This window comes from Ranitomeya imitator, chromosome 2 (genome assembly GCF_032444005.1).
Source record: "Ranitomeya imitator isolate aRanImi1 chromosome 2, aRanImi1.pri, whole genome shotgun sequence".
Lineage (NCBI taxonomy): Eukaryota > Metazoa > Chordata > Amphibia > Anura > Dendrobatidae > Ranitomeya > Ranitomeya imitator.
In genome coordinates this window covers 156,102,997-156,127,747 of record NC_091283.1, presented here as the reverse complement: position 1 = coordinate 156,127,747, position 24,751 = coordinate 156,102,997, and the positions used below count along the sequence as shown (strand labels likewise).

Below are 24,751 nucleotides of genomic sequence, written 5' to 3'. Positions count from 1 at the left end.
GTTGGAACCTTTTATCATGTTGTCACTTTTGTGCTTCCGTATAGAAATTATATGCTCTTTTATGAACTCTTGTCCGGGCGCATTTTCCTTTATTTGGGCGGCTATCTGCGCAGGAGCCCGTGCACGGGGCATTATATGGCGTCCTGTAAGCAGCAGTCTGGTTTATCATCTGTGTAATTCTGTAACACTTCCTTCCTGCAGATAATTAGAGAGAAGGCTCAGCCCCGCCCCCACGTCACGTGTCCTGTGCGTATTACTACCGTCACATGACCAGGGCTCCAGTTCCCGGCATGCTGTACGGTACGTGCCGTGCGTCTGCTCATGGCCGCTCTTACCCGAGTGCTCCTGGGAATTGTAGTCTGCCGCGTCCCTGTAGTTTGTTGACCTTACCATGGCTTCAGTAGGGAGCACGGAGACCCCGGAGCGTGGTGGACACCAGCGACCCTTCCTCATCGGAGTGAGCGGCGGCACGGCCAGCGGCAAGGTGAGGGCGGGGAGCGGAGAGTGCCAGCACGGGGTGGCCGCAGCTCCTTCTCTAGGGGCCGTGACTAACAGTCGCGACCCCCTGTGTTTGTGTAGTACGTGCCTACAGCGCCGCCTATCGCATGGTCCAGGCAGCCGAGATATGAGGAGCTGATTGCAGGAGCCGCTTTACCTGCTGTCCTTATGCTGCTTTCTGTTCAAGGATATTTTACCAAGTGGGAAAAGGTAAAGAAGCCGCAAACAGCCCCCAGATCTCAGCTTCTCGGAGAAAATACAGGGAAGCAAAAGGGGACCGACCCCAGAGGTAAAAAAGAGGAAGAAGCTCCCAAGTGAAAGACCACCACTAGGGGGAGCTCCCTGTATACAGAGATACATTATAAGATTCTGCCTGCAGCCACCACTAGGGGGAGCTCCCTGTATAGAGAGATGCGTGATAAGATTCTGTCTGCAGCCACCAGTAGGGGAGCTCCCTGTATACAGAGATACATAAGATCCTGTCTGCAGCCACCACTAGGGGGAGCTCCCTGTATAGAGATATATGATAAGATTCTGTCTGCAGCCACCAGTAGGGGAGCTCCCTGTATACAGAGATACATAAGATCCTGTCTGCAGCCACCACTAGGGAGAGCTCCCTGTATACAGAGAGACGTGATAAGATCCTGTCTGCAGCCACCACTAGGGGGAGCTCCCTGTATAGAGATATATGATAAGATCCTGTCTGCAGCCACCACTAGGGAGAGCTCCCTGTACACAGAGATACATGATAAGATCCTGTCTGCAGCCACCACTAGGGGGAGCTCCCTGTATACAGAGATACATAAGATCCTGTCTGCAGCCACCACTAGGGAGAGCTCCCTGTATACAGAGAGACGTGATAAGATCCTGTCTGCAGCCACCACTAGGGGGAGCTCCCTGTATAGAGATATATGATAAGATCCTGTCTGCAGCCACCACTAGGGAGAGCTCCCTGTACACAGAGATACATGATAAGATCCTGTCTGCAGTCACCACTAGGGGGAGCTCCCTGTATACAGAGATATATGATAAGATCCTGTCTACAGCCACCACTAGGGGGAGCTCCCTGTACACAGAGATACATGATAAGATCCTGTCTGCAGCCACCACTAGGGGGAGCTCCCTGTATACAGAGATACGTGATAAGATCTTGTCTGCAGCCACCACTAGGGGGAGCTCCCTGTATACAGAGATACATAAGATTCTGTCTGCAGCCACCACTAGAGGTAGCTCCCTGCATTTGTAGTTGAGCCCAGTGGGGGCTGTTTGTATGCCGGGAGGCTCTCCTGTGGCTGTTAAGTATAGGGAATGTAGAGCTCTGTATTCGTAGAGACACCTATATATTAATCCGCACACGTTTGGTTGGAGTTTTATTACTAGAGAACATTCACTTTAGTTTGGAGCGCCTTTTTAAAACACTGCATGGCTGAACTGTATGAGGATAATGTGGTAGGACGCCCTGCGATGTTGCAGCTGCAGTACTTGTTGGCGAGCTCTCAGGGCCAGGAAGGGTCATACTTTGCCTTCTGCACACATTGACCACTGTTAATATGTCACTGCTCTGGAGCAATAGTATCATGGAGATGGATTCATTGACCTCCTGCACTGCATCCTCCCTGCAATACGTCTGGAACTAGCGGTGGACACCGCGTCGTGACGGCCACCACCACATGATAGGATTCTGCCCTCTCAGCCATATGGTCTGCTTACTGACGGCCACTTTTTGACTGATGAAGGTCCAGTTTGTTAAGGACCGAAACGTTTCGTTGCTGATCAATAAATATCTCCTTAGACATTAAAGTTGAGTGCCAGGTTTTGTTATGTATGGTATGGTGTTGGAACCTACCTGAGCACCTCTTGTCTTTAGGCTGTGCACCAGGTTATATACTCTAGTTATCACAGGGAGCAGACACATAGAGGTCAGTGTAGTCGGGGGTGTCCCGCTCCTCCCTGTGTCATGTCTCCCTTGCTCCAGTCCACAGTCTGTGAGAAGATCATGGAGCTGCTGGGACAGAACGAGGTCGACCAGAAGCAGAGGAAGGTGGTGATACTCAGCCAGGACAGATTCTACAAGGTGCTGACCGCTGAGCAGAAAGCGCGAGCCCTTAAGGGGCAGTACAACTTCGATCATCCTGGTGAGTGGGTCCTAGTGGTTGGTGATGGGCAAATCCTGGGACCTTCCGGGCACTTGTCGGGACCCCTTCCTGTGTCCACCATGTGACTAAAGAGCTCCTTCTCTTCTTAGATGCGTTTGACAATGAACTGATGTACAGGACGCTGACCAGGATCCTGGAGGGGCAGAGCGTGAACGTCCCCATGTATGACTTTGTCACTCACTCCAGGTGAGATGCCCCCAGTATAGCCTGGTATCGGGGGCAGACATTGCAGTCTGCTGTATGCCCATGGAAACACTTCATGCCCTGTGGCAGCTCAGTTTTATCATGGATCCATACAGTGCTGTAATTGTCTGGTAAGCGCCACCATGTGGTTCACAGCGGTATGAAACCATTGCTCTGTAGTCATTTATATTCTGCTGCTGCGCCAGGTTACCAGAGACCACGACCGTCTACCCCGCTGACGTGCTGCTGTTTGAGGGGATTCTGGCCTTCTACAACCAGGAGATCAGGGACATGTTCCACCTGAAGCTTTTTGTGGATACAGATTCAGATGTCAGGTTGTCACGGCGGGGTAAGTGGCATCACTGAATATAGGGGGAGACCACACTGGCTTCTATTGATACATGGGTTGGTGGAAATTCAGCTGCATGTAACAAATCATTGTAATGGCCACACTTATCCCAAATTCATCACCTAACATAGTAATCCATAAATATTGTGCAAAAACCTCCCTCAACTATTGCTTACATTTTTTGCTCAGTTTTATAGTAGTTATATATTCTTGTACATGGGGGCAGTATTATAGTAGTTATATTCTTGTACATAGAGAGCAGTATTATAGTAGTAATATTCTTGTACATAGAGGGCAGTATTATAGTAGTTATATTCTTGTACATAGGGGGCAGTATTATAGTAGTTATATTCTTGTACATAGAGAGCAGTATTATAGTAGTTATATTCTTGTACATAGAGGGCAGTATTATAGTTGTACAAGAATAGAACTACTACTAGATGGTGGCCCGATTCTAACGCATCGGGTATTCTAGAATATACATGTCCACGTAGTATATTCCTCAGCCACGTAGTATATTGCCCAGCCACGTAGTATATTGCCCAGCCACGTAGTATATTGCCCAGCCACGTAGTATATTGCCCAGCCACGTAGTATATTGCCCAGCCAGTTGTATATTGTCCAGTCACGTACTATATTGTCCAGTTACGTAGTATATTGCCCAGCCACGTAGTATATTGCTCAGCGACGGAGTATACAGCACAGAGCCACGTAGTATACAGACTTAAAATAAAAAATAAACATATACTCACCCTCCGTTGAAGTCCTGGCCCTGTGTGCGGTGCTCTCGGCAGCTTCCGGTCCCAGGGTTGGTACGGGCGCAGGACCTGTGATGACGTCGCGGTCACATGACCGTGACGTCATGGCAGGTCCTTGTCGCATACCATCCTTGCCACTGCAACCTGCCGCTTGCATGGAGCGGTCACCGGAGCGTCGCAAGGAGCGTGAAAGGCGCCGGAAGGTGAGTATATGATGATTTTTTATTTTTTTTTTAATTATTTTTAACATTAGATCTTTTTACTATTGAGGCTGCATAGGCAGCATCAATAGTAAAAAAAAAAGTTGGTCACACAGGGTTAATAGCAGCGATAATGGAGTGCGTTACCCCACGGCATAACGCGGTCTATTAGCGCTGCCATTAACCCTGTGTGAGCGCTGACTGGAGGGGAGTACGGAGCGGGCACTGACTGCGGGGAGGAAGGAGCGGCCATGTTGCCGCCGGACCACGCCCGTCACTGATTGGTCGTGGCAAAATGCCCACGACCATTGCCACGACCAATCAGCGACTTGGATTCCATGACAGACAGAGGCCGCGACCAATGAATATCCGTGACAGAAGGACAGACAGAAAGACGGAAGTGACCCTTAGACAATTATATAGTAGATAATACTGCCCCCTATGTACAAGAATATAACTACTACAATACTACCCCCTATGTACAAGAATATAACTACTATAATACTACCCCCTACGTACAAGAATATAACTACTATAATACTGCCCCCCATGCAGAAGAATATAACTACTATAATACTGCCCCCTATGTACAAGAATATAACTTAGGGGCAGTATTATAGTAGTTATATTCTTGTACATAGGGGCAGTATTATAGTAGTTATATTTTTGTACATAAAAGCAGTATTATAGTAGTTATATTCTTGTACATAGGAGCAGTATTATAGTAGTTGTATTATTGTACTTAGGGGCAGTATTATAGTCGTTATATTCTTGTACATAGGCGCAATATTGTAGTAGAAGTAAAAGCGAAAAGGCAGCGTCAGATTCTTCTATTAGGCTACGTTCACACTAGCGTTGCGCCGCCCTGCGTCGGCGACGCAACGCGCGACGCACTGAAAAACGCGCGCAAACGCGCGCAAAAACGTTTTGCGACGCGTGCGTCGTTTTTTGACGAAATCGGACGCAAGAAAAATGCAACTTGTAGCGTTTTCTTGCGTCCGACGCTAGCGTCTAAAACGACGCACGTGTCGGAAAACGCGTGCAAAAAGACGCACGCGTCCCCTATGTTAAACATAGGGGCGCGTCGCCGCTGCGTCGCCGACGCAACAGCGACGCTAATGTGAACGTAGCCTTACAAGCCATGTCTTTATTAACAAAGTTCACTTAGAGAACTTGCAACTAAACATCCAATATGTCTTTTAAAACGTTATGCAAACGTGTTTCGGATGAGTGTCTTTAATCCTCGCATACAGTATAAGTATTAAGAACAGTTGTGATTTGTCATTTTTGTTAATGAAGACCTGGCTTTTAATAGAAAAACCTGATTCTGGATTTTCGCTTTTCTGTTTTTTTTTTTGTTTTTTTAAGTGCAGTCTTCGAGCAATGGATCTTCTCATGAGTGACTGGATTTAGGTTATGTGCACACGTTTTGGATTGGTGTGCAGATTTTTCGCACTGTTTTTGCAAAATCCGCAGGTAAACTGCACTGCAGATTTACCACGGTTTTTGTGCAAATTCCACCTGCGGATTCCTATTGAGGAGCAGATGTAAACTGCTGTGGAATCCGCACAAAGAACTGACATGCTGCCGAAAAAATACCGCTGGGTTTTCCGTGTGTTTTTTTGCGCTGCGGATTTTGTTTTCCGTAGGTTTACATGGTACTGTACACCGCATGGAAAACAGCTGCGAATCCGCAGCAAAATCCGCAACGTGTGCACATAGCCTTATGCTGGTTTTTGTCTGACGGTATTACAGTAGTTACAGTTGTGTGAAAAGTGTTCGCCTCCTTCCTGATTTCCTTTTCTTTTGCATGTTTGTCACACTTAAATGTTTCAGAACACCAAACAAATGTAAATATTAGACAAAGATAACACAAGTAAACACAAAATGCAGTTATTAAATGAAGGTCATTATTAATAAGCCTAAACAGCCAAGAGGACAGTCTAAAAATGACTAATCACATTTAAAAAGCTTAGAATATCTTACAAAGTGGATACATGTCCAAAAGTGGCCCTTATAATGTCAAGATACAATAATTGACACTAACCACATTGTATTCTCTCCATTAAAGATGATAATCTGTCAATAAGATATAAATTGAATTCATTGATACCTGAACATTAATCCCTTTCCAACCTTTGACGTAAAAGGTACATTCAAGGTTGCCTCCTTCTGTTTGCTGCGGGTTCCGGTGATGAGCCCCAAGCTTTCCAGCACTTCAGATGATTTCATTAGCTGACATGTGCCCCTTACAGCCGCGGTTGGAATCGCGATTCGCCTGCGGCTGATAACATGTTAAGTGCTACTATCAATCCCGCCGCGTCACTAATCCCACCCAGTGGCGCCCGAGTCACATGAACATGGGTCTTGTTCTATAAGATGCGTCAAATCTGGCGCTTAGCCTCGCTCTTCCCACTTGCCCTGTAGCGGTGTCAAGTGGGGTTCATATTTGTGGGGTTGATGTCACCTTTGTATTGGCAGGTGACATCAAGCCCACAGGTTAGTAATGGAGAGGTATCTATAAGACACCTATCCATTACTAACCCCATAGTGATATTGTATAAAACACAGACACCCAGAATAAAGTCCTTTATTACCGAATCTAGATTAAACCCTACTCACATCATCGTCCATTCCACTGAAGCCAACGCCTCCTGCAACAAAAATAAAATAATAAACTAAAATATTCCTCATCTGTCTGCAGATAATACATAATGTCCCACGACGATCCTGATCACTTTGACAGCAGTCACATCAGTGATGTTACTGCTCTCAAAGACAGCCGGCAATACACTGACAGGAGGTAATTATGCAGTGTATCACTGAGCTGCCGTGAGAGAGTTCACCGGAGTTCATCAGCTGATCAGCTCTGGTGTTCTCCCTTTCGGCACCAATGCTGCATGGGAAAGTTCTCACGCAGCGGTGCCGTAAGTGAGAGCACCAGAGCTGATGAACTCCAATGAACTCTCACGGCAGCTCAGTGATACACTGCACAATTACCTCCTGTCAGTGTATTGCCAGAGGCCGGGTACAGCGCTCACGTGTCCCATTGTGACTGTTCTACACGTGAGATCGCCGTGGAACACTCAGATTACCTGGACTACTGCGGACAGGTGAGTATATGTTGGTTTATTATTTTACATTATTTCTAGGAGACTAGGGCGTCGGGGATTAGGCGTTATGTTTTATTTTTTATTTGAATATGTATGTAATTTTACTTTTTTCTTTAAGCGTAAGCACAGGCACCGGCAGATGATACTACGTCTCCCATCAGCGGCACCTGCTGTCATTGTTATCAGTGACGGCAGACGTAGCACGATGAGACCTGTAGTCACATCAGCCCACGCCTGTGGGTCACAGCTATGGTACGTTCAAAAATGCCTGATCTATCAATATATAAATAGAATTAAATGTGCAATATTGAAGAAAAAAAGATGTGGCACTCACCAGTTCGAATGAATGTGAAAAAGTCCTTTATTTCATACCTTGGGATTAGGACTAACACATAATGTGCAGGTTACAGAGGTAAGACCAAAAGAGACCACAGGTAAGACCACATGGTAATACAATATCAAAATAAAAAAGGGGGAGGAATTATAAAAAGAGTTTATTAAAGTGAATGGCAAGATGATAGTGTGCAAGAGTGCCCGCACTGAAAAAAGATAAAATCTAATCAATAAGAAAAATAACACCATAAAAAGTCAGGGACCGCCCAGAAAAATAACGTAGTTATCATAAAGATATATATATAGCACATAAGTTGGACTAGAAATGAAGAAAAAACAGGATTTTTGGTTGCTTACCGTAAAATCTGTTTCTCGGAGCCTCCATTGGGGGGACACAGGAACCATGGGTGTATGCTGCCACTAGGAGGCTGACACTACGCACAAAAAAACTTAGCTCCTCCTCTGCAGTGTACACCCCACCGACTGGCATTATACTCTTCAGTTAGTGAGAAAGTAGTAGGAGACAAAACAATAAGGTTGAACATAACCACAAACATGAGAACTGTAAACATGAGAACAGTCATAGAACACAGAACAACAGAAACTGAATAACATGGGAGGGTGCTGTGTCCCCCAATGAAGGCTCCAAGAAACAGATTTTACGGTAAGGAACCAAAAATCCTGTTTTCTCTATCGCCTCTCATTGGGGGATACAGGAACCATGGAACGTCCCAAAGCAGTCCCTGGGGTGGAAAAAAAACACTTCCATCAGGTCAGAGGACTCACCACTGCCGCCTGCAGGATCCTTCTGCCTAGGCTGGCGTCCGCTGAAGCGTAGGTATGGACCTTGTAAAATTTGGCGAACATGTGGATGGAAGACCAGGATGCCGCTTTGCAAAGCTGTAGGGCGGAAACCCTGTGGTGTACTGCCCAAGAGGCGCCGACTGCCCGGGTAGAGTGAGCACTGTTCTTGACCCGGTAAGCCTCCAAAATTGCCATTCTGATCCAGCGAGCAATAGTCGCCTTAGAAGCCGGCAGGCCTCTATGCGTGCCATCAGGAATGACGAAAAGAGAGTCTGTCTTCCGGAAAGCGGCAGTTCTAGCCAGGTAGATCCTCACTGCCCTGACGAGGTCCAACTTTTTCAACGATCGCTCCAGAGAATGAGTCGGAGCTGAACAAAAGGAAGGTAGAACAATGTCCTCGTTGAGGTGGAAGGTGGAAACCACCTTAGGAAGGCGGAAGCCTGAGGACCACCTTGTCCTGTGGATAACCAAGAAAGGAGGTCGGCAAGAAAGGGCCGCCAACTCGGAAACGCGGCGGATAGAAGTGATGGCCACAAGAAAGGCCACCTTCCAAGATAGAACTGACAGGGAGACCTCCCTGAGAGGCTCAAAGGGGGGACCCCTCAGAACGTCCAGCACAAGATTTAAATCCCATCAATCCACAGGGGCCCTGTATGGATGGACAGCATGGGCTACTCCTTGAAGGAAGGTCTTAACCTGTGGCTGAGAAGATAAAGTCTTCTGAAAAAGGATGGAGAGCGCAGAAACCTGGCCCTTTAGGAAACTAAGAGCAAGGCCCAAATCCAGTCCTGCCTGAAGAAAAGCCAAAATGGAAGGCAGGGAAAAGGATGTAGGCGAAACGCGGTTGGACTCGCATCAACGGAAGTAAGCCTTCCAGGTACGATAGTAGATTCTGGAAGACGAAGGCTTCCTAGCCTGGATCATAGTGTGAATCACCCGGTCCGAAAGGCCGGACGCTCTTAGAACTGCGGTCTCAACAGCCATGCCGTTAAACTGAGCTACCGAGAATTTGTGTGGCAGATGGGACCCTGAGACAGCAGATCGGGTCTGTCTGGAAGGCGCCAGGGGCCGTCCGCGAGAAGATTGACGATCTGGGGCGATCAGAATGACCGGCACGCCTTCCGCCTTGATCTTTTTCAACAGCTTGGGAAGCAAGGGGTGGGAACAGATAGGGGAGCACAAACTGCGACCAAGGAATGGCCAGAGGGTCAACGCCCACTGCGAGAGGGTCGTGAGATCTGGAGACGAACCGAGGAACCTTCCTGTTCATTCAGGACGCACGAGGTCCACGTCCGGAGTCCCCCATCGAAGACAAATCTGATGGAAGACCTCCTGATGTAAGGAACATTCCCCTGCAGTGAGACCTTCGCGGCTAAGAAGTCGGCGACCCAATTGTCCACGCCGGGGATATGCGCCAAGGAGCTCCGAGTCCCCCCTGATGGTTGACATATATGCCACCGCCGTCTGGATTCTGATAGGTAGAATCTTGAGAATCCTTTCCCAGTGACAAAGGGAGAGAAAGATGACCCGAATCTCGAGAACGTTGATCGGCAGAGAAGACTCCTGCGCTGACCAACGACCCTGAACAGTCAGGTGACGAAACACTGCACCCCAGCCGAGAAGGCTGGCGTCCGTTGTCACCACCTGCCAGTGAACTAGAAGGAAGGACCTGCCCTGGGAGATGAGAGGTAATGTCAGCCACCAGTTGAGTGACCATTTGACCCGGGGAGAGATTGGAATCGGTCGATCCAGGGAGAAGACAGACCTGTCCCACTGTGACAGGATGGCCTGCTGAAGAGGTTGTGAATGAAATTGGTCGAAGGTTATCGCTTCCAATGTTGCAACCATCCTCCCCAGAACCTTCATGGCCAATCGGAAGGAGGGAAACGGAGGACCCTGGAGCAAGCGTACGTCCCAACGAAGGATGGATCTCTTGTCTTCGGGAAAGAAGACTTTGGTCTGACGAGTGTCGAAGAGCATGCCCAGAAAGACGAGGCGCTGGGAAGGAACAAGACAGAATTTTTTCCTGTTGACAAGCCACCTGAAACGGGCTAGAGTGTCGAGGACGATGGATAGGCTCTTGTGAGCCTGAGAAAAGGACGGAGCCTTGATGAGGATGTCGTCGAGGTACGGAAATAGTACCAGTCCCCTGACCCTCAAGATGGCTATCAGCGCCGCCATGATCTTCGTGAAAACCCTGGGAGCGGTTGCGAGACCGAACGGCAGGGCGACGAACTGAAAATGCTCCTGGAGCACCGCAAAGCACAGGAATCGGTGATGTCCCGGGAATATTGGGACGTGGAGGTAGGCGTCCTGAATATCTATGGAAAACAGGAATTCCTGGGCCTCCATGGAAGCAATTACTGAACGAAGGGATTCCATCCTGAAGGGTCTCAGACGAACTCTCTTGTTCAGCAATTTGAGATCCAGAATGGGACGAACCTTGCCGTCTTTTTTCGGTATCACAAAAAGATTCGAATAGAAACCTGTGAACCGTTTTTTTCTGGAACGGGAACGATTACCCCGGATTCGAGGAGGGAAGTGATGGCTGCAAAGAAACCCGGAACTAGAGCAGGGTCTCTGAGGACAGGACTCGAAGAAATGATCCCGGGGCCGTGAAATGAACTCTATTTTGTATCCTGAGGATACCACTTCCCTAACCCATGCGTCCTCCACTGAGGAGATCCAGACGTCCCTGAAGAAAAGGAGACGGCCGCCCAGCTTGGGAGGTGCGCTGGAGTCTTGCCGTGAGTCATGCCAAGGTGGATTTTCCAGTCCTAGACCAGGAAGATCTACCTTGGGAGTAGCGGGGACGCCAGGAAGGAGTGGGTCTAAAGGATACCGCCTTCCTCTCTTGACGTGCCTGCGGCCTCTGCTGCTGCTGTGAAAAGGAGTTTGATGCCGCAAAGCGTAGAAAAGGCTGAAAGGGCCGGAATTGCCGCCTAGAAGGAGGCCGGCGAGGCTTGGACTGGGGAAGAAGGGAGCTTGTGCCCCCGGTAGCGTCCTTAATAATTTGGTCCAGCTTGGAACCGAAGAGAAGAGATCCCTGAAAAGGCAGACTGGTAAAGGACTTTTTTGATGACCAATCCGCTTGCCAGGCCTTGAGCCAGACGGTACGACGGATGGCAACCACATTACTAGACACCTGAGCGGCACAAGACGCGGTGTCCAGGGAGGCAGAGACCAAATATTCCCCAGCGTGAGAAATCTGGGTGGCAAGTTCCGCCAGCTGTTCTGGTGGAGCTCTGGTCAGAATGCCCCGATGGAGTTGTTTGGCCAATTCGGATATAGACTTCGAAACCCAGGTGGAAGCAAAGGCCAGGCGTAGGGCAGAAGCGGCCGCTTCAAAGGCCGACTTGGCAAAGGACTCTATGAATTTATCGTTGGAATCTTTCAGAGACGCTCCGCCTGACAGCTGGAGGACTGTGTTGGTGGAAAGTCTAGAAACTGGCGGATCCACAGAGGGAGAAGAAGTCCAGTTGTCGATGAGATCCGGGGGAAAAGGATATAAGACGCCAAGGTGTTTTCCTCTTTGAAAACGTCTGGTGGGATTCTCGCTTTCTCTGGTCAGAAGCTGATCGAACTCAGGATGAGGAGCGAAAACCTTGCAAGGTGTTTTAGACCGTCTAAATGAAACTGCCTGGTCTGCAGATTCCGTAGAGGAATCTTTGATGCCACAGGTCTGATTGATTGCTCCGATGAGACTCTGAACCATATCCCTCATGCTAGCGATTTGGTTCGAATCCAGCTCCAAATTATCCTCTGAAGGCACTTCAGAGAAAGCTTTGCCTGACTCAGGTGAGGAGGATCGGGGAGAAGCCGGTCGCAGAAAAGGACCGTGTGGTGAGATGGAACGGGAAGAGGACTCAGACCGGCGTTCCTGTCTGGATCTTTTGCGGCCTATAATGGGAGGCTCGGACGGAGGTTCCTTCGACCCGCTGGCTACTGCGGGAGTCTGCAGGGGCAATCTATCAAGCACGGATACAAGGGTCTGGGACACCCGTGCTAGATCCACTACCGATTGTGACAAAGCGGATGCCCAGCCCGAGGTGGGGGTATCACTCAAGCGGAGCAGCAGGGGGATCCTGGGCGGTGGGAACAATCTGGTTGCTGCAGGCCTGACAGAGGGGAGAGGACTGACCTGAGGGAAGCCTGCAGTTACAAGACGAACACACAAAGTGTTTGACTAAGGCAGAGAAAGTAGAGGAAGAAGTAGGAAGACGAGAGCGACCTCCCTTAGAATTAGACATGGTGAATGAACCCCTGAGTAATGCCAGAAGGTTAGGGGACAGGAGGGCAGAGGAGAGTGTCAGTCTGCAGTGCAGAGCTACTCACGGCAGACGATTCGGCGTCTACTGCACAGCGTGGAAGATGCTCCTCAAGAGAGTCAGTCAGAGACGACTTCAGGATCCGGAGCTAGATGTGGGCAACAGCAGGGAGATGGCGTCAGAAAGGTAGCCGGGGACGCCAGGATTTGCGCTCTTGGGGGGCGATCGTGGCACCGAAATGCTTCCTGAAAGGGCACAGGAGTGGTGCGCGGAGCTAAACCGCCTGTAGGGAAGCACCAAGATGGTGTCGGTGGGCGGGCTATGACAGTCGGGTGGGAGAAAAGCCCGCCCGAGAGAAGAGGAAGTGGGCGGAGTCGGCACAGGAAGAGTAGGCCCGAGCAGAAGCCGGGGCCTAAATTAGAGGCCAGCAGCCACCGAAGAGGGCCGCGGCGCCGGGAGAAGCAGCGCGGCTGCCGCGCCGGAAAAAGGATAGTGCGGCCGCCAGAATAAATGGAGCAGCGCGGCTGCCTGCAAAGGCAACCGCGCCAAGGCATAAGGCAGTGCAGCCGGGAAGGAAGAGACGCGGCTGCCTGCAAAGGCTGCCGCGCCAGAAAGAGGACAGTGTGGCCACCGGCGGGGAGCAGCGCGAGAAGGGGTGCAGCTGCCTGCAAAGGCCGCCACGCGGATGAGGGGGTCTGTGCCTGCAAAAGCTGTCTGCAGCTAAGATCCCTGCTGCCTATGTAACAGTGACGACCGGGCCAAAGGTAACATGCACCCTAACACCTATAGAGTAACCTCTCTGCCTAATCTGGGACAGGTGGGGAAATACCTCACACATCCCACGTCGTCTGTTACTAACCTTAATCCAAGGAAGGTATGAGACGTCCAGGGAGCTGGTGATGGACGTCCTCGTCTCCTCCAACTGACAGGCTCTGGTGGGCAAGTGGGTGGGGGATGGAGCCAGGACCGGACTTCTGAGCACGCTTTGCATCGTACTCATAGTCCATATTGTGGGACTACAGGTGTGACTGTTCACCCTGTATGCCTCCGGAAAACCTGAAAGAAAACGACGCACATTGAGGTAGATAAGGGTCTAATGAAAGACTCTTGTCCACCTCCTACTGACACTAAAGCCCCCGTCACACACAGCGAGATCGCTGCTGAGTCACAAGTTTTGTGACGCAACAGTGATCTCAGTAGCGATCTCGCTATGTGTGACACGTAGCAGCGACCAGGCCCCTGCTGTGAGATCGCTGGTCGTGTCGGAATGGCCTGGGCCATTTTTTGATCGTTGAGGTCCCGCTGGGTAGCACACATCGCTGTGTTTGACACCTTACCAACGACCTCGCTGACAGGACGTCCCATTGAATCATCATGAAATAGCATCGTTCTACAGGTCGCCGCATCGCTGCTGCGTCGTTGGTGAGATCTCACTGTTTGACATCTCACCAGCGACCACATAGCGACGCTTGAGCGATCCCTGACAGGTCGTATCGTTGTCGGAATCGCTCAAGCGTCGCTATGTGTGACGGGGCCTTAGGCTAAGTTGAAGTATATAATCCCAGTCGGTAGGGTGTACACTGCAGAGGGGGAGCTAACTTTTTTTGTGCATAGTGTCAGCCTCCTAGTGGCAGCAGCTTACACCCATGGTTCCTGTGTCCCCCAATGAGAGGCGATAGAGAAATATATATTTACTTTAAAATATCACATTATATAAATAGATCCAACAAATTGGCAATACTGTACTATAAATCAATATTGCTACACACAAATGTCATTATATACTGATGGGCCATAGTATAAGGTGTGTATTAATGTAAGCGCTCTATCTCCCAATAAGATATAGATGAAAAATAATCATGGATCTTATATTGAAAAGAACATATAAGGAAGATAAACCACCTATTATATCATATCTAGCAGTAACAGCTTATAACCATGAAGGAGGTAGTGTAAGAGATTGATTGAACAATACCTGGTGATGGTATAGTGGCGGTCCCCGTTGCAGTGCGGAGCACACCCCAACGCGCGTTTCGGAACTGCGTTCTTCGTCAGGGTGTGAAGCACTTCTAAACCGGAGGGGTATAAATAGATAAAGATGCGGTCAGTGCATAAAGACTGGGTGTGGAACGGCGCATGCATGGCCAGGGGGGACCCGGAAGTCACTGCTGAACGGCGTCATGTGGCCGACCACGTCCGGGTCAATTCACCCTGCGTGTCAGCCACATAGAGACGCCCTTTTATTATTCTGATATTGTATTACCATGTCCTGTGGTCCCTTTTGGTCTTCATTCCGAATGGTTTGCCATTCAAATTTCTGGATGTATATGCCTATATTATTTAAGGTATAGGTTTTCCATCTCTATAGCCTCTGTTTGAGCTTACAGCGGTAGCAGGGAGAGGCAGAGTGCACGGCGGCCGTTTCACGTAACGGCGCTACAACGGGTCCAAATGTGTAATGGCTGAAAAGTCACTCTCATAAAGTGCATAGAAAAAAAATACACTTATTTTATTTGCAAAGTATAGAAAAACAATATTAACAAAGTAATTACTTTCAACTTCAATTTTAACAGATGTATCATAAATTCAGAGAAAAATAGATAAAGCCAGTTTATCATTTAGTCCACTGGGACCTTGTGCTTTAGTTTGCATAATCCATTTAGCCGCATGTCTGAGGAGAATGTTATGATTTCCGCCTTGTGGTGGATAATTAACTACTTCATGTCCTGCAAAACGCAAGGTTTCCGGGTCTGAATTGTGCCTTTTCCGCATATGCTTAATAAGCCTTTCCCTGATTGGAGTGAACTCATGATATCTTACATTTAACGGTCTGATGGTTTTACCTATATAATAAAACCTACGAGGGCAAAATATTATATATACCACAAATTTAGTTTTACATGTAGTAAAATCAGTAGTTTTATGTAGCATGGAGCCAGTGCGCAAGGGGTTAGTAGTTAGGTGAAGATGGCAACTGGGACAGCTGCCACATTTATAGTTACCTTTTAAAGAGTGTTTTTCCAACCATTTGTCTTTATTTTGTAGTAATCTGTTGTGAACCAAAATATTTTTTTGTTGTCTGGTGCCAGTACTTCGTTTCTTTGAACTTTGCATATAAATTTGATTAATTCTATTGGTAAACTGCGTAACAAGAAAAAAAATCATAACGTCAGAACTATGTTTTTTGGTGCCGCAATATTACATTAAAATGCAATAATGGACGATCAAAGGATCATATCGACACCAAAATGGTATAAATAAAAACGTCAGACAATCGCAAAACATAATGGGAGGGGAGACGTGGGAAGGGGCTGGGGGGATTTTGGGGAAAAGGGAAAAATCTAACCAACTGCAACATACATAACATATACCTAAAAGCATATTAGTACATTGGAGCCCTATAGGAGACGAATGGGAGGGGAGAAGCAAAATTAGAATAGCACTAAAGTTTCCAAATCTTATCGACTTTACGTCTGGTCGGGATGTCTGCTGCAAAATGATGTTCATAATGGAAGTGGAGGTTAATTTTATCGCATAATTGGCTAAAAGATGGGAGGGAGGGCGACTTCCACATAGCTGCAATGCATTGTCTAGCGGCAACGAGAATATGAACTACCACCCCCCGAATTACTTCTGATGGTGAAGACACTGGGGCCACATAGATTGCCTTCGCTCCTGCATCCACCCCGAGTCTGTACCCTTTCCCCACCTAGGGAAGAGGGCAGTAGTAGTGTACCATAATACACCAACCAGACATAGGCCGGGTTCAGATTGCGTTAATAGCAGCCCGTTAAACACATACGTTAATGGGCTGCTGTTAACGAAAGTGCCGTTTTGGCAGCACGCTAGCGCAGATAGAGCATCTGCTAGCTCTATCTACGCTAGCGGTGACGGACCCGGAAACGCTGCAGCCCGCGTCTCGGGGTCCGTCAATGACGGCACATCGTTAGCGCGCACGCCCATTGTGGGCGTGCGCTAGCGATGCACCCGACATTGCATTCAATGGCGGCATTAACTGACTACGTTACACCGCATTATGCCGCGGTGTAACGTAGTCCATCTAACGGACACAACGCAATGTGAACCCAGCATAACAAGGTAATATGAACAGGGATAAAGGAAAATACCAATCATACAAATACACACACATACATATAACAAAGGAATGCAGCGGGGAGAGGAAAACCAAAGTAGGAGAAGGGGAATTATCACACAATCAAAACCTAACAACCTCTGACAACCTCCAGCCATGCAGCATAAGCTACTCTGACTGAGTGCTAGCCAGTATCCAGTTTATATAGGAAATAGGAATGGCTAACAGTGCACAGCTGAGAGACTTACTGCAGGAAAGCTTCCAGGAGCTCTCAACTGAGTAGATTAACCCTTGCACTGCTAAACGAAACGTATACTGTTTAATATGAAGATGAAGTGCTTCTAATCAGTGCAGGAGAAGGAGAAATCAGACGCTGTGGTCTTCTGGCTTCTCTCACGGTAAACCCGTGACACAGGTCTTGTTAGGGTATGTGCACATGATGCGTAAAACGCTGCGGATCCACAGCGTTTCCGCAGCTGCGGGTCCGCAGCAGTTTCCCATGAGTTTACATTACAATGTAAACCTATGGGAAACAAAAAACGCTGTGCACATGCTGCGGAAAAAACGCACGGAAACGCAGCGGTTTACATTTCGCAGCATGTCACTTTCTGCGGATTCCACAGCGGTTTTACAGCTGCTCCTATAGAAAACCGCAGCTGTAAAACTGCAGTGAAATCCACAGAAAAAACGTGATAAATCTGCAGCAAAAATGCAGTATTTTTGCCCTGCAGGTTTATCAAATCCACTGCGGAAAAATCTGCAGTGGACCATTCTACGTGTGCACATACCCTTAAAGTGATTTCTGGATTGAGAACAGGTGTGGCCGTAATCAGGCCTGGGTTTGGCTAGGGAATTTGAACTCTGCTTCCCAAAGATGTGATAAACCAGTTAACTTATGTTTAAGGGGGATGCGCAATCACTTTTTCACACAGGTCCTCTAGGTTTAGATTTATTTTTCCTTATAACCCCTTTTTGACATTTGTCATAATAATTCGTCCATGTGCCCTGGGCCTATCTGACCATGGACTTATTCCAGCATTCCATCAGTGGCCAGAGGCCCGACAGTCCCTCTGCCTTTGGATCGGGGTCCCGATCGTTGTATCTATAAATAAAAGTTTGAATGAAAAGAATAAAAAGTATAAATGTTTGTTATCGCCGCCTCTGCAAAGACTCGACCTATAAAACTGTCCTACTAGATTACCCTTTTAGTGAACACCATAAAAAGATAAAATAAAAAAGGCAAAAATATATGCTTTATCATAATACTGCCAAACAAAAAGTGGAATGGAACAATCAAAAAGACGAATATAAATAAACATGGTACTGCTGAAAACGTCATCTTGTCTCGCAAAAAACAAGCCATGATACAGCTCCATAGCAGAAAAATATAGTTTAGTTATAGCCCTCAGAATAAAGCGATGCAAAAATAATTATTTTGTCTATAAAATAGTTTGTGTGTAAAAGCGCCAAAACATAACAAAAATGATATAAATGAGGTATTGATGTAATCGTACTGACAATGAATAAAATTTCCTTATCAACTTTACCACCCACAGAACAGCATCATTACCCCTCCCCCCCCCCCCCCCCCCCATCAAAAAAAAATCCTGAATTGCTGGTTTTTGTTCTGCCTCTCTAAAATCAGAATAGAAAGTGATAAAAAAAAAAATCATGTGCCCGTAAATGGTACCAATAAAAATCTCAACTTGTCCTGCAAAAAAAAGCCCTTGCATGACTCTGTGGGCCAACATATGGAAAAATTATAGTTCTAAAAATAAAGTGATGCAAAAACTATTTTTTCCAATAAAAAAGCGTCTTTTAGTGTGTGACAGCAGCCAAACAAAAAACCCGCTGTATATCTGGTATCGCTGCAATTGCACCGACCCAAAGAATAAAGTAGCCTAGTCACTTATACCGCACAAGGAACGGCGTAAAAAAATCAAACCAATTCTTCTGTTTTGTTCATTCTGCCTCCCAAAGATGGCACTAAGGCTCGGCGCACATTTATCCTGCGCTCTACAGTGAGCACTTTCATCAGGGTTTCCGTGTAAATCTCTGAATTACGTGATTCAGACAAAACCTTTAGAGGCAGATGGAGGCAAGGTGTCCGTCTTTATATGATTGCATGAATGTGCCGTCGGCCACAGTTATGTGCACTTCTGAAATGGACACCGTTGAACAGAGGCGAGATGGAGTCCAGGGTAACTGCTGCCTCATTATAGTGAATGGATCCTTTGGGGGTTTCATCTGAATCACGTCACTCGGAGATTTAGATGGAAACCCCAAACTAAGTGCTCAGCGTAGAGCATCGGATAAATGTGATCCCAAACGTGAAGTATAATGTTCCCAATAAAAGCTTCAACTCAATTCACAAAAAAGCAAGTCCCCACTTGATAATCATTTTTATTTTTATATAGCGCTAACATATTCTGCAGCACTTTACAGTTTGCACACATTGTCATCACTGTCCCCGATGGGGCTCACAATCTAGAATCCCTATCAGTATGTCTGTGGAATGTGGGAGGAAACCCACGCAAACACGGGGAGAGCATAAACACCTTGCAGATGTTGTCCTTGTTGGGATTTGAACCCAGCACTCCAGTGCTGCAAGGCTGCAGTGCTAACCACTGCGCCACCGTGCGCTGCCCACTCAGATCTGTCATCTGTTAGTGGAAATATAGGGGACTTCCACGTTACTGGTAGCACAAAGGCTCTCGAAAAACGAGATGGCTCCTCGCCCCTCCAAAACAGATTCAGCAAATTCTCTACTCCAAAATCCAAATGCCCCCTCCCTTCTGAGCCCCACAGTGTACCTAAACCACATATAGCATCCACATTTGGCATTTCTGAAGCGATGAGAGCCCGCCTAACTTAGGGGCGCATGTCTCCAGAAGCTTCAGCTGGGCATAACATACTGGTGACTACAATGGCAGTTTGCAATTTTCACTTGGCAACATCATTGCTTTAAGTTTCTAGAAAATACCCATGGAGTCAAAACAGTCTACACCTGTAGATAAATTCCCCAAAGGGTATAGTTTCCAGAATGGGGTCACTTCAGGGGGAATCCTGCTCTTCTAGCAATTAGGGGCTCTGTATGTGGAGTCCACAAATCTGCGCTCCATTATTCGCGAGTCTCTCCGTATTGCTAAGTAGCACTGTACAGCCATATATGGGGCATTGCTACGTTCCGCAGGCATTTTGGTGCCATTTGTACCCACTTCTTGTGTGAAAATGTAAAATCTGGGGCAAAAACAAAATTTTGGTGGTAAAAATGTAGTTACTTTTTCTTCACTGCCCAATAGTATAACATTCTGTGAGGCACATGTGGCTCTGCCAATGTAGCATGGCACCCTCAAACAAGTGCAGCAAGATCTGCACTGTAATATGGCGCTTCTTCCCTGCTGAGCTTTGCACTGTGCCTCGAGTAGTTTTCCCCCACATATGGGGTATCGGCGACTTGGGAGAAATGGCACAACAAACTGTATAGTGCGACTTCTCCTGTTTCCCATTTTGTGGTTACTTGTGTTATCTTTGTCTAATATTTGTTTTGTGATCTGAAATATTTAAGTTTAACAAACGTGCAAAAGAATAGGAAACCAGGAAGGGGGCAAACACTTTCACACAACTGTATATAGTTGTACATTGGGGGGGTGAATTATTACTGTACATGTGTAATATGAACTATTGTTTTCCAGTTTTGCGGGACATGAAGCGGGGGAGGGAGTTGGAGCAGATCCTCACTCAGTACACAACCTTCGTGAAGCCAGCATTTGAAGAATTCTCCCTCCCGGTAATTTTTCTTTGATTTGACACGCTGCGATAATGATCACGCCCTCCTAGTACATGCGGCAATAGTGATCACGCCCTCCTGGGACATGCTGCGATAACGATCACACCCTCCTGCTACATGCGGCAATAGTGATCACGCCCTCCTTGGATGGATGCGCTGCGATAACTATCACGCCCTCCTGGGACGCGCTGCGATAATGATCACGCCCTCCTGCTACATGCGGCAATAGTGATCACGTCCTCCTTGGATGTGCTGCGATAACGATCACGCCCTCCTGCTACATGCGGCAATAGTGATCACGCCCTCCTGGGACGCGCTGCGATAACGATCACGTCCCGCTGGGACATGCTGCAGATTTTGCCCTTGGTAGAATTTGAACCCAGGACCCCAGCACTGCAGCCACTAAGCCCCTCTCTGCTGTACATCACTGCTGGCTTTTGTTGCATTGTATCAATATTTTCATCTTTTTACTTTAATAGACTAAGAAGTACGCAGATGTGATCATCCCACGGGGTGTGGATAATATGGGTGAGTCCTGATCTTTATGCTTGCAGTGCTGCTGCTTCTGTTCTTTTTGCCTGTAGGGGGCGCTCACTGCTTTTTTTTTCTCTCCCCCTCTGCAGTGGCTATTAACCTGATCGTGCAGCACATCCAGGACATCCTGAACGGAGACATCTGTAAGTGGCAGCGCGGTTCTGCGAATGGACGGTCACAGAAACGAGGCTTCCCTGGCTCCGGAGAGTCGGGAGGAGTTTTGGTGTCTGGCAAGCGCACGCATCGGGAGTCCAGCAGTCGGCCACACTGAGCCCCGCCTGAAGGTAGCAGACTTCATACCTCATCATTCCACATTTCGGAGGTACTGGATGCAGGCGGGGCAGCGTTGGGACAAGTTGGAGCCAGGATGTTGGATTTTTATTATTTTAGAAGCATTTCTCCATTGAGAATTTTCACTGTTTTCCTGGTGATCAGTAACGATGATGTAAGAGACATTGAGGATTGGTGGCGCCCCCCGATGATGTGTGTATGCACTGCAGGCTCATTGCCTGATTTTGAGGGGTCCAGTACTTCATGTGCAATTCCTTGTGTTGTCAGTAGGGATCCCCCCGATCATTCATGCTGCACCCGTCCCGCACTGACATAGCTATATTCTGCATTGCTAAAAATTATCCCTTTTTCCAGGGCGCAGGCACCTTTCTATCCAATGTTATACAGCTGTACATAGAATGAGGAGGGTTGTAGACCCACAACTAAAACAGTGATTTTCTTTCAGTTCATGATCTCTGTTTGCTGTTAGAATTAGACCTCCACTGTTACCTCTAGTAGTTGAAGGTCTCCTTACCTAGCATGTCCTTGTAGGTGAGGTGTAGCAGTTATATCCAGTCGTCTTTGCACTAAACAGCTTATAAAAGTTGGGAAAGTTGTTCCTATTCACTGGCAGCACGCAGAGATCTTAATATAAAATTCCAAAGAAAGTTACAGAACCGATGAGTCCAGGATTTAAGGCCAATCATGGCTGCAATTGTACCCTCGCAGCTGGCCGTGCTGGTGGAGAGTCCACACTGGAGAGATGAGATCTGCGCGGACGCTCCCACCTGCGGTTCTCGGCTGCGGGGCATATACAGTTAAATGAAAAAGTTTGGGCACCCCTATTAATCTTAAGCTTAATGTTTTATAAAAATTGTTGTTTTTTTGCAACAGCTATTTCAGTTTCATATATCTAATAACTGTTGGACACAGTAATGTTTCTGCCTTGAAATGAGGTTTATTGTACTAACAGAAAATGTGCAATCTGCATTCAAACAAAATTTGACAGGTGCATAAGTATGGGCACCCTTATTTTCTTGTTTTAAATACTCCTACCTAGTTTTTACTGACTTACTAAAGCACTTTTTTTTTGTTTTCTAACCTCATTGAGCTTTGAACTTCATAGCCAGGTGTATGCAATCAGGAGAAAAGCTACTTAAAGTGGCCACTTGCAAGTTGTTCTCCTCTTTGAATCTCCTCTGAAGAGTGGCATCATGGGCTCCTCAAAACAACTGTCTAATGATCTGAAAACAAAGATTATTCAACATAGTTGTTCAGGGGAAGGATACAAAAAGTTGTCTCAGAGATTTAACCTGTCAATTTCCACTGTGAGGAACATAGTAAGGAAATGGAAGTACACAGGTACAGTTCTTGTTAAGGCCAGAAGTGGCAGGCCAAGAAAAACATCAGAAAGGCAAAGAAGAAGAATGGTGAGATCAGTCAAGGACAATCCTCAGACCACCTCCAGAGAGCTGCAGCATCAACTTGCTGCAGATGGTGTCACTGTGCATTGGTCAACTATACAACGCACTTTGCACAAGGAGAAGCTGTATGGGAGAGTGAGGCGAAAGAAGCCGTTTCTGCAAGCACACCACAAACAGAGTCGGCTGAGGTATGCAAAAGCACATTTGGAGAAGCCAATTTCTTTTTGGAAGAAGGTCCTGTTGACTGATGAAACCAAGATTGAGTTGTTTGGTCATCCAAAAAGGCGTTATGCATGGTGCCAAAAAACACAGCATTCCAAGAAAAACACTTGCTACCCACAGTAAAATTTGGTCGAGGTTCCATCATGCTTTGGGGCTGTGTGGCCAATGCCGGCACCGGGAATCTTGTTAAAGTTGAGGGACGCATGGATTCCTTTCAGCATCAGCAGATTCTTGACAATAATGTTCATGAATCAGTGACAAAGTTGAAGTTACGCAAGGGATGGATCTTTCAGCAAGACAATGATCCAAAACACCGCTCCAAATCTACTCAGGCATTCATGCAGAGGAACAATTACACTGTTCTGGAATGGCCATCCCAGTCCCCAGACCTGAATATCATTGAATATCCGTGGGATCATTTGAAGAGGGCTGTCCATGCTCGGCAACCATCAAACTTAACTGAACTGGAATTGTTTTGTAAAGAGGAATGGTCAAAAATACCTTCATCCAGGATCCAGGAACACATTAAAAGCTACAGGAAGCGACTTTTCTGGTGGGGTGCCCATACTTATGCACCTGTCAAATTTTGTTTGACTGCAGATTGCACATTTTCTGTTAGTACAATAAACCTCATTTCAAGGCAGAAACATTACTGTGTCAAACAGTTATTAGATATATGAAACTGAAATAGCTGTTGCAAAAAAACAATTTTTATAAAACATTAAGCTTAAGATTAATAGGGGTGCCCAAACTTTTTCATATAACTGTATATATAACGTGACCCCACATTGCCCTTCTTGGCTGTGGGGTATAGATGTATAAAGTGACCCCACGTTGCCCTTCTCGGCCGCGGGGCATATGTATAACGTGACCCCACGTTGCCCTTCTCGGCCGCGGGGTATATATGTATAACGTGACCCCACGTTGCCCTTCTCGGCCGCGGGGTATATATGTATAACGTGACCCCACGTTGCCCTTCTCGGCCGCGGGGTATATATGTATAACGTGACCCCACGTTGCCCTTCTCGGCCGCGGGGCATATATGTATAACGTGACCCCACGTTGCCCTTCTCGGCCGCAGGGCATATATGTATAACGTGACCCCACGTTGCCCTTCTCGGCCGCGGGGCATATGTATAACGTGACCCCACGTTGCCCTTCTCGGCCGCGGGATATATACGTATAATGTGACCCCATGTTGCAGCCCTCTCCAGGATTGCTCACAGGCAGCAGATTTGGTACAGAAATGGTTCCGCTCCTGTGGCTGTTTTTCTCTGCGGCCGCCACATGTGAACTTGCGGTATGTGATGGCCGGCTGCAGTTTTGTCCGGCTTGTACCTGCAGCGGTGCTGAAGGCTGAGATACAAGGGGCTGTTTGCAGTGTTGTCTTCCAGAGTCAGGGGGAGCATCTCTATGGCATGAGCCCCCTGCATACAGCCCCTACTATCTCAGATTCCCCCGCTGTATATACTGGACGCACCTTGTAGCTCGATTGTCTTAATTTTGCACTTTATGCTTATGCACCTGAGCGGACCCCCGGCCACCATGGAGCATGCTGAGATCTAACCCTGCTGTGAGTAGGGGGTCTGCTGCTGCTGTAGATAATCTGTCACATTTCACAAGTCGTTTACACACTTCTTTGTCGCAGCTGCTGCCTTTTACTGACAAGACGAGTGTGGTGATCAGGGCACTAATGGTGGTTGTAGTTCCTGATACATTATGATGCAGCTGTCTATCCAGCACTACCCATAACCCA

General features: G+C 47.4%; 1 protein-coding gene across 1 annotated transcript; it reads left to right on the top strand.

The window, feature by feature from the left end:
• The first annotated feature begins 261 nt into the window (after nucleotides 1–261).
• UCK1 (uridine-cytidine kinase 1) lies at nucleotides 262–23,849 on the top strand. The gene is made up of 7 exons (XM_069747545.1): nucleotides 262–484; nucleotides 2,474–2,633; nucleotides 2,744–2,840; nucleotides 3,044–3,186; nucleotides 20,451–20,545; nucleotides 21,025–21,073; nucleotides 21,169–23,849. The coding sequence occupies exons 1-7, from the start codon at nucleotides 392–394 to the stop codon at nucleotides 21,348–21,350; spliced, it is 819 nt and encodes a 272-aa protein (XP_069603646.1). The 5' UTR covers nucleotides 262–391; the 3' UTR covers nucleotides 21,351–23,849.
• The last annotated feature ends 902 nt before the right edge of the window (nucleotides 23,850–24,751 follow it).